This window comes from Alosa pseudoharengus, unplaced genomic scaffold (assembly GCF_046254945.1).
Source record: "Alosa pseudoharengus isolate Yale_2024_CS ecotype anadromous, Long Island Sound unplaced genomic scaffold, YU_APseudo_1.1 YU_APseudo_1.1_scf_15, whole genome shotgun sequence".
Taxonomy (NCBI): domain Eukaryota; kingdom Metazoa; phylum Chordata; class Actinopteri; order Clupeiformes; family Clupeidae; genus Alosa; species Alosa pseudoharengus.
Genome location: NW_027468620.1, coordinates 35716806 through 35732071, shown reverse-complemented (window position 1 = coordinate 35732071; position 15266 = coordinate 35716806). Strand labels below are relative to the sequence as shown.

At 45.7% G+C, this 15266-nt stretch overlaps 1 protein-coding gene across 1 annotated transcript in view; it reads right to left on the bottom strand.

Annotated features, from left to right (window-relative positions):
- atp6v1ba (ATPase, H+ transporting, lysosomal, V1 subunit B, member a) overlaps positions 1-15266 on the bottom strand; it is a 50839-nt gene that overhangs the window by 16075 nt on the left and 19498 nt on the right. Inside the window, exons 7-9 of the mRNA XM_076286314.1 lie at positions 4586-4687; positions 3885-3982; positions 3660-3783 (exon numbers count right to left, since the gene is read on the bottom strand). Of these exons, the coding sequence (XP_076142429.1) occupies positions 3660-3783; positions 3885-3982; positions 4586-4687 (324 nt within the window). The remainder of the gene's footprint in view (positions 1-3659; positions 3784-3884; positions 3983-4585; positions 4688-15266) is intronic.

Genomic DNA, 15266 nt, shown 5'->3' with positions numbered 1-15266 from the left:
AGAAATATAGCTAATAAAGGGCATAACAAACATAAAATACTATATTCATTATCTTTGAGTTCAGTTGAAAATAAGGAACTTTTCGACATGAGTGCACTGCCATTTTATAGGCCTACAGTCTATGGTGCGCTGTCACTTGCCACACACATCAGCGCCAACATTTTTAACACGCAAACACTGGATGAACAATGGATTTTATGGAGCGGCGTCGATCAAATATAACTGAATCGTGATTTACACGGCGGCAAAGTGCTATGCTGGTGTGCAGAGTTGTATTGAAAAGAATGGAATCTAATGTACAGTAAATGAACGTCGAAAGCAGAGTGCATCTCACTCATGTCGGCATCGGTGTCCACAGCAATTTAAAACACCATTCAGCTGACCGGGAGTTCAGAACTGCGTTGGTGTTTATTGTACGAATCTACTCTTTGGCCGGCTCGTAAGCCCAAACAAGTGTGTGCAGCATGCCTTTACGTAGCCTACTAAAGGCGCATTATCATAAAGATAGGCTAGCCTACATTTCATCTGAATCACGCCCCATTTTAGCGGAAAACAAATTAACATACATATATCATTGATTCTAATGGGAAAGACAGATAGCCTAATCCCACCTTGACGTTACATCTAGTTATTAATTTACAGGCAATTCAATAATTTTACTAACACGGCAGTTATAAAGAATTATGTGTATGTTACTTAGGCCACTTATGTCGAAACGATGTAGGCTACATTACAACCCATTCAGCACGTAGCCTACTAGCTACACTTACCATATCCCATGTAAAACGGTTAGCTTGCTAGCTAGCTAACTGTGGAACTTCAGTATAACAGGCATAGCCAATTATCTCACCTAGTTGTAGGAAAAAGGCTACGTTCATATTACAAGTGATAGAATGAATGTGTGCCTTATGTTTAGTTGATGTTATGACATGTAAAGTTAAGCTTGCCAAACTTAGTTATAGTCAGCCACGGGCAGTTTGACTGTGCCTACATTCGTGACACTCCTAGTAGGCTAAACTGGAAAGAGGAAAAAATAGGAACATAATGGTCAAATTAATCCCATAAACACACAGATAACTCTTACACCAACCTTATTTTGTGCCTTTTATTCACAGATTTAGTAAGTATAACCCCTTTTCGCTCCCCACTTCTATGCAGCATAGGTTTCCATTATCCAAACAGCTCCCTTTCCCCTAAAAGGGGGCGTGTACATGCAGCACGGTCTAGCTAGATCCAGTGTGGTGTTGTAGTTGTTCTAACATTACTAGTTGTTGCAACAGCTTGTGAAAAGTTTGTTACACCAAAAAGAACGTTAATCTCACGATAAAAAAATTGACGCCATTAAAATAGGTTTACGTTAACGCCGTTAATAACGCGTTTAACTGACAGCACTAATTTAAACACATTGTCTTAAAGCCCAAATTTGGAGACATCCATGCATGTCGAAATTTGCTGCAAATTCAGAACTGGATTACTCTGGAACGGCTAACTGTACAGGGGACTGCTTTACACCTTTCTGTTCGGTAAGGTCAGCTGTTTATATTGAGATATATGGTTTGTTATGTGTTGAACGAAGGGTTCGCGAAGTATTCCACCGAGATGAATGGGTAGGGAGATGGGCGCAGAACCTTCAGTAGAATTATGATTAAATTGAATTATATTATTCACTTAAGTGTCATTTTCTCGCGAAAACCGTTCACCACAGCAATTAACGGCTAACATAGTTTAAAAGCTGGGAAAAATCTCTTTCATGTGATGTGATCGGCTACTTGTGATGTCTGTGTGATGAGTAGGCTTGTTTGCGAGTAGTTCAACTGAGAATGGGTGAATTTGGATGCACTTTCTTTCTTGCCGTGCGCTGTCACTTTCTCCATTGCGTAAAAAACTAAATTAATTTGCGCTGTGAATGCTTAGATTATTTTGACAGGCCATAGGCTAAATAAAAATCGTCGGACGCAAAACAGAATATTGAAAGAAGGGGGTACCAAGGCCACCGTGGCCAGTAAACCTCTGATTTTCAAAGGGGCAACAATGGCCATGGCCGTCGTGAAATTCCTACCCTGCAACATAGCCTACTGCACACACAGTAACGAAACTCAGGATGCCAACGATCGACATGGTTCGTGAAGTTAGTTGCATTGCCAACGTGCTTTATGTTAGTGTGTCAGGACACACCGCATACGTCTTGTCTAGTTTCCCATTAAATTAGTAGAATCCGAAATGTGCCCAGATGTCCGCTTTCCAAGCTTTGGGTGCGTTTTTAATTACCCGACTATCGCGGTCATCTCCCTCCGTCATCTTGATTCTTTAGTGTTGTTGTTATGCTAGCTAGTGCTGCCGCTTAGCATGTAGCTACAGGCTGCGCATGTCATTACAACATTGCTCTGGAAATGCCCCAAGAAGTAATTGAAACTTCACAACTTTATTGTCCACTCAAGGCAAGAAAATAAACAGTGACATAATCGATTATGGCACTTTGCCGCATCGATGCTGAATCGTGCATGCCCCGCATTGCAATGCATCGCCGAATCGATTATTGTTGACACCACTACCTGTTACACACACACACACACAGACACACAAGTGCCTAACACACACACACACACACACACACACGTGCCACACAAGTGCCCCACACACACACACACACAAGTGCCTCACACACACACACACACACACAAGTGCCTCACACACACACACACACACACACACACACACACAAGTGCCACACACACACACACACACACACACACACACAAGTGCCACACACACACACACAAGTGCCACACACACACACACACAAGTGCCACACACACACACACACACAAGTGCCACACACACACACAAGTGCCACACACACACACACACACACAAGTGCCACACACACACACACACACAAGTGCCACACACACACACACAAGTGCCACACACACACACACAAGTGCCACACACACACACACACACACACAAGTGCCACACACACACACACAAGTGCCACACACACAAGTGCCACACACACACACACAAGTGCCACACACACACACACAAGTGCCACACACACACACACACACACACACACACACACACACACACACACACACACACACACAAAACCTTGCTAATCTGGGCCATTGACTCTGCTGTGAGCACTTTTGGCTAAAAGCATTCCGTGAATGCCAGCTCAGACGACGAGCCAGGCGACGAGGCTCTGGAATGCACCTGGGCTTTTGGGCCATCAGGTAAACCAGAGAGAGCTCATAACTGGACTGTGTGTGTGTGTGTGTGAGAGAGAGTGTATGTGAGTATGTGAGCGTGTGTGTGTCTGTGTGTGTAACAGATTAGTAACTAATCCAGTGTTTGAATGCTTGCACTATAGGTGCAAATATTACTACACATTTCTTCACACCAAGAGAGGTGGCGTCTACAAAGCTGCAGGAGAACAAAGACAATACGTCGGCTGAAGCCCTTCATATAAATGCAATGGCACACAAGCATGCCTTCAAGGCTAGGATGTGGTGTGTGTGTAGATGTTCACGGCTAGGATGTGGTGTTTGTTAAAGGAGAGAGAGAGAGAGAGAGAGAGAGAGAGAGAGTGTGAGTGTGAGTGTAAGGGAGAGTATGTGTGTGTGTGAGAGGGAGAGGGAGAGTGTGAGTGTTACCTCTCTCAGAGCCTCAGCATAGGAGCTCATGTCCGTCAGGATGACCAGCACGTGCTTCTCACACTGATAGGCCAGATACTCAGCAGAGGTTAGAGCCAGGCGCGGAGTGATGATGCGTTCAATACTGGACAGGGAGAACATCGTTAATACACGGCTGCCACAACAACATAAACTGAAAGGGTGTGTGTGTGTGTGTGTGTGTGTGTGTGTGTGTGTGTGACCTACGTTGGGTCATTGGCCAGGTTTAAGAACAGACAGACATTGTCCATGGAACCGTTCTCCTCAAAGTCAGACTTGAAGAACCGAGCTGTCTCCATGTTCACCTGTCAAAACAGAACCGGGGAACCGTGATTGCTGTTTAGCAGCATTCAGAGAACTCAAACAGGACAAGCCACAAGTAGCTCACACTAGTCTGCATGTGTATATGTATGTATATGGGTAAGTGACCTTTGCACGTGTGTGTACACAAATTATAACAATACATACACTGTGCTGGTATCAAGCTCTCTGTGCCCCCCCCCCACCCCCCGCTACACACACACACACACACACAGCTCACCCCCATAGCAGCGAACACACACACACACACACACACACACACACAGCTCACCCCCATAGCAGCGAACACACACACACACACACACACACACAGCTCACCCCCATAGCAGCGAACATACACACACACAGCTCACCCCCATAGCAGCGAACACACAGCTCACCCCCATAGCAGCGAACACACACACACACACACACAGACACAGCTCACCCCCATAGCAGCGAACACACACACACACACAGCTCACCCCCATAGCAGCGAACACACACACACACAGCTCACCCCCATAGCAGCGAACACACACACACACACACACACAGCTCACCCCCATAGCAGCGAACACACACACACACACACACACACAGCTTACCCCCATAGCAGCGAACACAATGGCGAAGTTCTCAGAGCTGTAGTCCATCACATCTTTGGACTTCTGCACGAGACCAGCCTGCCGACAAATCTGGGCTGCGATCTGAGAGAGAGAGTGAGAGCGCGAGAGAGAGAGAGTGCGAGAGAGAGAGAGAGAGAGAGCGAGAGAGAGAGAGAGAGTGAGAGAGAGAGAGCGAGAGAAAAAGCACGAGAGAGAGAGAGAGAGAGAGAGAGAGTGAGAGCGCGAGAGAGAGAGAGTGCGAGAGAGAGAGAGAGAAAGCGAGAGAGAGAGAGAGAGAGAGAAAGCGAGAGAGAGAGAGAAAGCGAGAGAGAGAGAGAATTTTGAATTTTACAATAACATTTATTGGTGAACAGATTCAGAAAGTACATGATACTCAGGAAGACATCAGGTCAAAAGAAAACAGACCCCCAAAGAAACAAATAACAATTAAAAACCAAAAACCAACTCATTCCCATCAACTGAGCAAATGACTCTCACAGCACCAATGATCAGCAAAAACATCCAAAAAATGCATTGTCTTGTAGAAACACAATTCCAGCGAAACTCATCAGTAAATTCCTGAGGATTGGCACCTGGTTTCTGATGGACTTTGTTTTTCCGACTCAAATAAATAGAAAGCTTTGCCTGTCCAATAATAAAGTGGAAGCAACTGGAATCCATGCATTTCCACAGAATTATTTTTGGAATCTGATCCTTATCATACCTGTTCATTCGTACTCATCGCTCGACTTATCGTGACTAAATTCAAGATGGCGTTGAACGGTAAACTTCCTGAAGGTACTGTCTGTATAAATCGTCTTGAAAATAAACTACCAGTGCTTTTTCAAAGTTCTCAATGTCTCGATTTAAATGTCAGGGCCCTCGGAAGTCTACCAATGTCGTGTGGAGCTACTTTGAGCCTCGTAAATGGTGTAAAACAGTGATTTATTTGCATGGCTAGGCCGATGCACGAGGCACCCCCATTGAAAGCCTGTTGGTAGCATCAGCAAACTAGCGCCAGATTTCGGAGTGCAGGGGACAAGCCGAGATGAGCTATGAGACAAAAGTTCACACTCGGTATCATGTTTCAATAGCCTAGAAATCTAGACGCACCCTAGCAGCGGCAAATTAATTTGCTCAGCCTGTACGTCTAGTATCAAACCATAGAGATTTCTATTGGCTGACGCCGTGGACGTCATCCAATCACAGCGCTCTATTTTGTTAGAGAGTCTTAAGGCGGGCTTAACAGGATAACGACATCCTGCGACGGTGAACAACAAGGAAGGTGGCTATGGCGAACGAAGAGCAGTTGTTTGAATCGGCGTTGGCGTCAACTTTGGAGGAGTTGGACTTGTGCCTTTCTTTGAAAGTTGAGCAACACAATGCACTTAAGTCATTCCTTTCGAAGAAGGATGTATTTGCCGTTTTGCCGACCGGATACGGATATGGTCGTAGTGCTGGCCTATTGCATGCCTAGGCAGTTTGAAAGACAATTCTCTGCCCGCCCCTTGGATTAAGCGAGGTGAATGGTTCGATTCCAGACTATACATTTCTATGGTATAGGATGGCCCGCCAGGCTACTGTTTCAACACACTTTAGGTCAATATCACACCGGAATTCTCCTTTAAGGGACAGGGACTCATCCAATGCAGCAGTGGCTCCTTCATCTATTGTTGGTAGTCCATCATAGTAATCACTGGCTATAGCAAAGTCCTTTTAGGCAAGTCCCTCCATTCGGCATCCATATTGCAACGCTTTTTGGGCACTTATCGGGCATCCCTTTTGGCAGAAATGCGCGTATGCAAGGTTTCACGACACCAATCTTGCTCCAGCGGCGACATCACAATACACGATTGGCTCAATGTATTCACATGTTGACGTTTTGCCGCAGAAGGGGTGTGATATGTGTAGACAACTGCCATATTGGCGTTACAAACTAACCCCATGCATTTCTATGGAGGATTTTTTGAGTGCTGTGTCTCCTCATTAGAAAGTCTCTGGCTATAGCCTCCACATTGGTAAGATCGTATGTATATAGATCAGCATAGAAGTCTAATGCACCCTTACGAACAGTGGCGTAACAAGCCAATGGTGGGCCCAGGTGCGAGAGCGCTACGCGGGCCCCATACCGACGAACTTTGGCCCAGGATGAATTAGCCCTGATACATGCAATACACATTAAGGGTGACTTCAATTGTTTATGCAAAGTCCCTGAGGCACCGAAGTAGTTTAGTAGTTACAGATTACAATTCCAAGTAAAAAACACACGACTACATATCCATTACATGTGAAAACATAAAAAAATATTTTTATTAACAGCCTGCAGGCCAGGGTAATCTAATATTACTGCATTAACATCAACTCGCATGGAATTATGGGAACACTCAATGCGCCTCTTCAACCCTCTGCTGAAACTGCAAGCGTAGATTGCTTGCTTATAAACTCGCACTGCGCAGAAACAAAACTTAATGTAGCCTAACTTATTTAACCGTCCAGAAACCAAATAAAATCATTCATATGCATACAATCCCCAATATGCGTGAATTAGGCCATTAGAAGAAGGCCATCTTACGAGCCTTTCGTTGTGCAAACTCGTCAACGATGTTCCCAATATTTAATGCTCTGGCTCTCGTATTTTCAATGGACAGGATAGCTAACCCACGGAGCCTCTCCTGCCCCATGCTGCTCCTTAGGTCTTAATAAGTTTGAGTTTGGAAAAAGATCGTTTAGCTGTTGCCACAGTCACAGGCAATGTCAGAAACAACATGAGTACACACTTCCCCGAATGTGGATGTTACACTGTCATAATCTACCACCAGCATTTTGGCAAGTTGAAAAATAGATGACTTCTGTGAAATCTCTGCTTTAAAGCAAGACCTGAATGAGAGGAGTTGTGTTGGGAATGTCGGTGCAATATTTCAATCTGTCACTCCCAGAATAAATACATTGAAACATATTTTTGATAGAGGACTTCTTGTACATCTCCCATTGCTGCACTTGTTGTCTTAGATACCTGGTTTTGATGAGCCAAATATATTGAAATTGTGCTGTGTAAGAGATCTTTCACTGCGCTTGTTCCGCCAGTAGATATCCCTGCTATAATGGTCTGACAAACGTCTTGCCTTTTCAAGCAGTTCATCATCACCTGCGAGTTGAAGGGTCATAGGACGTAAGACTCAAACACATGACAAGTTTCCCGCATACTTGCAAATCTTTGGGAGAGCTGACTGATTATGATGTATCTCTCTGCATCGGTTAAGCGCTCATCTTCCGATAGATGGTCAAAGTGACGCTTCACTCTCCGTGCTCTAACATTCTAAAGTTCTAAACAAAAAAAAAGAGGAGGCGTAACGACGGGCCCCGGGAGGTCACGGGCCCTGTAACTATGGTTACGCCTCTGGTCACAGGCCCTGTAACTATGGTTACGCCACTGGTCACGGGCCCTGTAACTATGGTTACGCCACTGGTTACGGGCCCTGTAACTATGGTTACGCCACTGGTCACGGGCCCTGTAACTATGGTTACGCCACTGGTCACGGGCCTTGGTGCGACTGCACTTGCTGCACCTACTATAGTTACGCCACTGCTTACGAATAGAAGTCTAATGCACGCTTACGAATAGAAGTCTAATGCACGCTTACGAATAGAAGTCTAATGCACGCTTACGAATATCAGCGGGATCAGTGAGCTCTTGACCAGTATCTGAGAGCAGGCAGCGGATGGGTCTGCCTTGTCCATGTGTAAACCAAAGAGAAACTTAGAGGGCGCATCCATCTGTGCTACACACTGGACCCTAGACTTGCCAGGGCCCCCTGGGCTCTAGTGTTCAGCAAGTCAGACAGCATGCTCTTTTTGCGCTTAAGTGCCGTAGTATGTTCTTTACATTCATTGCATGCTACCAGTCCTTGTAGGTCTAGGATTTCCTGGTCAAGAACGGTCATCTTTTTTTTATCGTTAGGTCCAGCTCACTTTGGCCATGATTTAAGACCATGTAAACTTGTCTCCTGAAAGGCAAAAGGTGTTTGAGCAGAGGTGATTTGCAACCAGCAGGGATTTTTCTTATCGGAGACACCAGTTTTCCAAAACGTGATAATTCACGGGCAATATAAGTAAGTATAAGTATATATACTCTTTTGTTCCCTTGAGGGAAATTTGGTCTCTGCATTTATCCCAATCCGTGAATTAGTGAAACACACACAGCACACAGTCAGGTGAAGCACACACTAATCCCGGCACAGTGAGCTGCCTGCATCAACAGCGGGGAGCAGTGAGGGGTTAGGTGCCTTGCTCAAGGGCACTTCAGCCGTGCCTACTGGTTGGGGTTCGAACCAGCAACCCTCCGGTTACAGGTCCGAAGTGCTAACCAGTAGGCCACGACTGCCCTAAATAAATATGCTCATCTGTAAGGAAGGGAAGGACATTTGACAAAATGATCTTTCGTGAGAAGCTGCTCAAGGGGAGAACAGGTGTGAGGGAGTCCTTAATGACAACACCGCATTCAAAAATAGCCAAAAGGGCAACACACAGAAGATAAAGTTAGAAATTAAGAGGAAGTTGCAGCCACAGACGGCTACGCCCCTCACGTGTGTGTCACTCACAGCACTCCGCCCACTCGTTCGCACATGCGCTCAGAGAGAGAGAGAGAGAGAGAGAGAGAGAGAGAGAGAGAGAGAGAGAGAGAGAGAGAGAGAGAGAGAGAAAGAGAGAGAGAAAGAGAGAAAGAAAGAAAGAAAGAAAGAAAGAAAGAAAGAAAGAAAGAAAGAAAGAAAGAAAGAGAGAGAGAGAGAGAGTGTGAGTGAGAAAAGATTATGACACCAATAAACCGGCAAAAACATGATTTCCAAACATGAGAATTTATAGACAACAAAAACTAAGCAGACAAAAAGTATCACGGGTAAAAACAGGAACAAAGTCATTCCCCACTTCCAGCCACAAACCAGTGGGTCAAACTGCAGTCCACCAGCGGCAGTATCCCCGACAGGGATACCGATTTTAAACACAGACCAACAGTTCAATGTAAGTATCGTACAGAGCCCCAAGGACCATGGTGGGACTTATCTTTTGAGAGCCCCTATTGCATTCCCTGGCAATACTTTTGACTTGACTCTGACTATTAAACACTATTGTGAGGGAGCGTAAAACTTATTGCGAGGGAATGCAAAAGAGGTTCTAAAACTAAATTCCTACTTCTAAAAAGATCATTCCCACCAGGGTCCTCTGGTGGCTGTGCAGCACAGTAGGTTAAATCAGGGTCCATTATTGAAACATCATCAGCATTTTTAACATTGGATAAGCATCTCAGGCAGAAACAAAACAAATCTTATTCCACTCGAACTGGCCACTGAAGCACGTCAGAAGAACCACGCCGCCTCCAGGCCACACGTCACAATGGAGACTGCTGCATTACTACGGCCTTCTTATTGATCTGTTACATCGGTGGAATTGTGTGTGTGTGTGTGTGTATGCGGGCAGAACAAGCTGGGAAAAAATAGCATTTTTGTGTGTGTATGCGTGAATGTATAAAGTGATGACCTTGCGTGTGTGTGTGTGTGTGTGTGTGTGTGTGTGTGTGTGTGTGTGTGTGTGTGTGTGTGTGTGTGTGAGAACAAGAGTAATGTGATGGTCTGTGTGTGTTGATCCGTGGTGTGGCCTTACTGTGAACTCTGACCAGGAACACCTGTTCTGGGCAGGAGAGAAAAGCCAGAAAGTGACCTTTTGACCTCTACTAATGAAACAAAAGTTTTTTAATATCATGCAGGGACTCCACAGAGAAGCCCTCTCCTGGTCACTAGCCATCAGACCCAGCACAAGTCCTGGCCCGTTTCCTGTGTGTGTGTGTGTGTGTGTGTGTGTGTGTGTGTGTGTGTGTGTGTGTGTGTGTGTTTGTGTTTGTGTTTGTGTGTTTTACTGTACGCCTGCCTCTCTTCATTAAACGCTTTTGCTTTTGATTGGATTTCATCTGCTGTCATTGAAGAGGACACAGAAACACACACACACACACACACACACACACACACAAAAAGGCTATTATTTTGTCATTCTTTCTCTACCCTCTTCCCACAGTCATTAACTCTTTCATCCCACAAGGCCTGTTTCCCCTTAGCAACATCAACCCTCATTGGCCGCTGACGAGGGCTCCTAAAAAGACGGACAGCTCCCATTGGCTAAGGGAAGAGACGCTTAGCAGGAAGGAAAGCTCCTATTGGCCGTGGGAAGAAATGGGGGTTCTCAGCTGCCAGGCCCCATCAGCCAATGTGACTTGATCTTGCTATGGTGGGGTGGGGGGGGGGGGGGGGCAACCAGTTCATGGAACACAGACCCTATGCTGCCAACCAATAAGAGGGAGTTAAGTCATTTAGGGACGAGTGAGCGTCGCAGGAAGTGCATCATAACAAAGGGACGCCAGACCCTCCTGTAACAGCTGGACTGTACTCGCGATACTGCAGACTCGAAAAACTAGTTAGAAAATAAGGCAGAAAAACGACAGGTTTCCCATGCTGCTTCCTCATGTTGGAATGTGTAAAAATATACAAAAAAAAACAAAAGGATGCCTTTTTGTATGTGATTTCTGCAACAGTAATACTGAAAATGGGCACAGCATTGCAGTCTCCAATGATTGTGTGTGTGTGTGTGTAAACAAACAAACAAACAAAACCAATAAAAACAATTGAACAACAAACAAACGCATGTGCCCACAATGCCTGAATGTCCATAATTGCAAAGGGACCATAGAGGCCTTTCTGAAGAGTGGGACTGGTCACTCACTAGCTGTCTGTGGGAGTGGTCACTCAGTGGGACTGGTCTCTCACTAGCTGTCTCTGGGACTGGTCACTCTGCCAGACAGCAAAGGGGAAATGGGAGGTCAGAGTTTCCAGTGTTGAGCAACAGTCACGGGACAGTTACTGACCCCTTAACTCGCTCATCACACGGCAGCTACAGAGGGATTTCAATCTGTGGAAATCAGCCGAGTGTGTGTGTGACTGTGTGTGTGTCAGAGAGAGAGAGAATCATCTCTTTCTCAATCCTTGTTATCTGTTCCTGTCTGAGTCTTCTGCATTTCTCTTGCTCAATGCGTGGGAGTGGTCAGTGCTGTGACACCCTGCTAAAGTTGACTAAAAAGAGGAACAAAAAAAAAAAAACATCTTTTGGAAATAGTGTAGTGGTTAAGGAGCTGGGCTAGCGTGCAGTAGCCTGTAGGGTGGTGGTAGTGTAGTGGTTAAGGAGCTGGGCTAGCGTGCAGTAGCCTGTAGGGTGGTGGTAGTGTAGTGGTTAAGGAGCTGGGCTAGCGTGCTGTAGCCTGAAAGATATGGGGTGGTGGTAGTGTAGTGGTTAAGGAGCTGGGCTAGCGTGCAGTAGCCTGTAGGGTGGTGGTAGTGTAGTGGTTAAGGAGCTGGGCTAGCGTGCTGTAGCCTGTAGGGTGGTGGTAGTGTAGTGGTTAAGGAGCTGGGCTAGCGTGCTGTAGCCTGTAGGGTGGTGGTAGTGTAGTGGTTAAGGAGCTGGGCTAGCGTGCAGTAGCCTGTAGGGTGGTGGTAGTGTAGTGGTTAAGGAGCTGGGCTAGCGTGCAGTAGCCTGTAGGGTGGTGGTAGTGTAGTGGTTAAGGAGCTGGGCTGGCGTGCAGTAGCCTGTAGGGTGGTGGTAGTGTAGTGGTTAAGGAGCTGGGCTAGCGTGCAGTAGCCTGTAGGGTGGTGGCAAGGGGGCAGGCGAATTCCCGGAAGTAGAAGCATCGATGTAGCGGTGGTTATCAACTCTCTGCTAACCCCATAGAACGCCCATTCATTTAGGATTTTTTTGAACTCCCATAACTTCATATAACATATATCCTGTGCCGATATTGTAGCTTCTGTGTTATCTACATAAACAATAAAAGGCAAAACAAGACTCGACTACCTCATATGTAACGTTAGGTTCCCGTAAGAAGAATGTTTAGCATGTCCATTTGAAGGGAAGCTAACGCACTGAAGGGAGATAACCGTATTGTTTGGATAAGAAGCTTAGTCCAGCCAGCACGGAAACTCGTGAACAAAGCTATGTAGCCTACAAGAGCATTGTATGTTAAGGTAAAGCATAGAGGCAAGTAAACCTAATGAAAAACAGTAGTTTTACCGTTAGGTAGTCTAACGATAATCATTTCAGAGGTTTTCGATGGATTGACTGTAGGTCAGAAAAGTGGAAAGAAGATTAGCCTCAAGGCTATAACTTTTTTGTTTTGTTTTACCATGACTGTTTTTGAAGATGATCATGTGTGGTAGTTTCAACATTAACACGACTTGATATCACGACGATATTAATAATAATACATAAATAAATGTTTAACTTTGATGACTTTGAAGGCGAAGGAAGTGTGAGAAGAATTTCTGTGTATCTATCATATGAGTTACAAGATTTAGTTCGATGGCTAACGTCACGAAGTTAAGTGGGAGTCTGCGCAGTACTGGGGGGACCAACTGAAAAATCGTTCAATTTGTGTCAGTGCCCTCCCATTGAGAACGACGAAGTCTGTTCGTCCATTTCTTTTACTGTCTATGGGTGGTGGTAGTGCAGCCTAGTGGTTAAGGAGCTGGGCAAGCGTGCAGTAGCCTGTAGGGTGGTGGTAGTGTAGTGGTTAAGGAGCTGGGCTAGCGTGCAGTAGCCTGAAAGTTGTCTGTGTGTGTGAGTGTGAGTGTGTGTGTGTGTGTGTGTGTGTGTGTGTGTGTGTGTATATATTATGCTCTCGATTTCTGGAGCTTCACAAAAAATACACAAATGTACTCTCTCCCTCTTACTCCATATCTCTCTCTCAGACACGCACGCACGCACGCACGCACTTCAGCAGAGCGTCATGCACTACTGTCCCCTGGGCACAAAGCAGTGGGATTCTTCAGTGGACAAATGTTTGCAGAAGGACGAGAGTGGGGACGATTAGGGGCGGCTGAAGGAGGCTGCAGGACGCATCGCACAAAGGCCCGCTGACCACAGCACTCCTGGGAGGGGCCCCCGCCGCACAAAAGGGATCCACAACACCCCCCCCCCCCACACACACACACAGGTGCTCGAAAGAACCTCCATCTCAAAGCCTCCACAAGCCTCTATGCTCCCTCCAAAACAAAGGTGTGTGTGTGTGTGTGTGTGTGTGTGTGTGTGTGTGTCTGTGTGTCTCTTTCTCTTCAGTGTCACCAGGACATCTTCACCATCACTGCTTTTTTAAACTGAAAATACTTGAGTTCTAGTTCCAGTGAATGAGGTGTGTGTTGGCCAGATGTTTGTGTGGCCCTGAACAGGCGAACAAAGGCTCAGAGTCCTCTCTGCGTCAGCAGTGCCCATTAATAGCCCTAAAGGACTCTTCAGGTGCCCTCTCAATTGACCACTTCTGGCCGAGTATGTCCTTAGACTATGGCCCACATTATATTTCATTTTCTATATTTATTGTCTGTGTGTGTGCGTGTGTAGACATATTGGAAACACCAGTATACACCACCCCCCCCCCCCCACACACACACACACACACACACACACACACACACACACACACACACACACACACACACACACACACACACACACACACACACACACACACACACACACACCTTTTGTTACTTTAAAGACAGAGTTGGGGCTCTAAAGTAGGTTAGAACTTTGATAGGAGGGAGGGAGGCAGAGAGAGAGAGAAACAGAGAGAAAGAAAGAAAGAAAGAAAGAGAGAGAGAGACAGAAGCAGAGAGAGGAGGAGGTGCAGTGGAAGAGCTGGATTATGGACGTGAATAAGGTCCACACACACACACACACACACACACACACACACACACACACACACACACACACACACTCAAGTCCCACAGACACATGCACAGACACACAGGAAACAATTACATCACCAATCATTACACACAGATACAAATTCACACACTAACATCAAGTTCAATCAGTGTTTCCCATACATTGACTTATTTGTGGCGGCCCACCACAATATCAACATTGACCACCACACAATGATTTTCCAGGTTGTACTACATTGTGCTTAAATCTGGTTAGCATCATAACCACGCTGCGCTAATTTGTTAAAAACTGTTGCATTCAAGTTAATTCGGCAACCCTACCACCACAAATAGAATTGAATTCTGTGGGAAACACTGTCAATGTATTCTTGTGGTAGTCCCAAAACTGCAACAATTATTTTACATTCAGCATTAGAAGAAATGTTCTTCCATGTTTCCTTCATGAACTCTCTGGATGTTGCAGGTTTGTTTATTGATTTCCCTTTGTCTTGAGCGTTTTCCTTTTGTCTTCCGTTCCAGGAACTCTCTGAATACCAATTTTCCAAACAAATATCTCTTTCTAAAGAACAATCAGTGTGGCCAAATAGGAACACAAATGCATGTGAGTGCGTGCCTGAAGACTATTACGGGAGGGAGCGCGATCTGTTCTGCCTTTACTGGTGCTCACGGAACAGAATACATGAATTGAGCTCTTTGCTCATTCAAAATTTGTGTGGAACACCACAAACACTTTGTTGACCTTGCTCGGCGGGTCATTCTGCACGCTTCTTATAGGGGAGGAAAATCCTTGGCCCCACTCATTTCAAGACGATGCCAGTCAACAACTGCACTTCTAATAAGCGCAGTGCATGCGCTCACAGAATAACAGGCAGGGGTCAGGGGTCAGGTGGTCAAGCCGCAAAGCTAAGAAATGTTAAGGTCTCTCC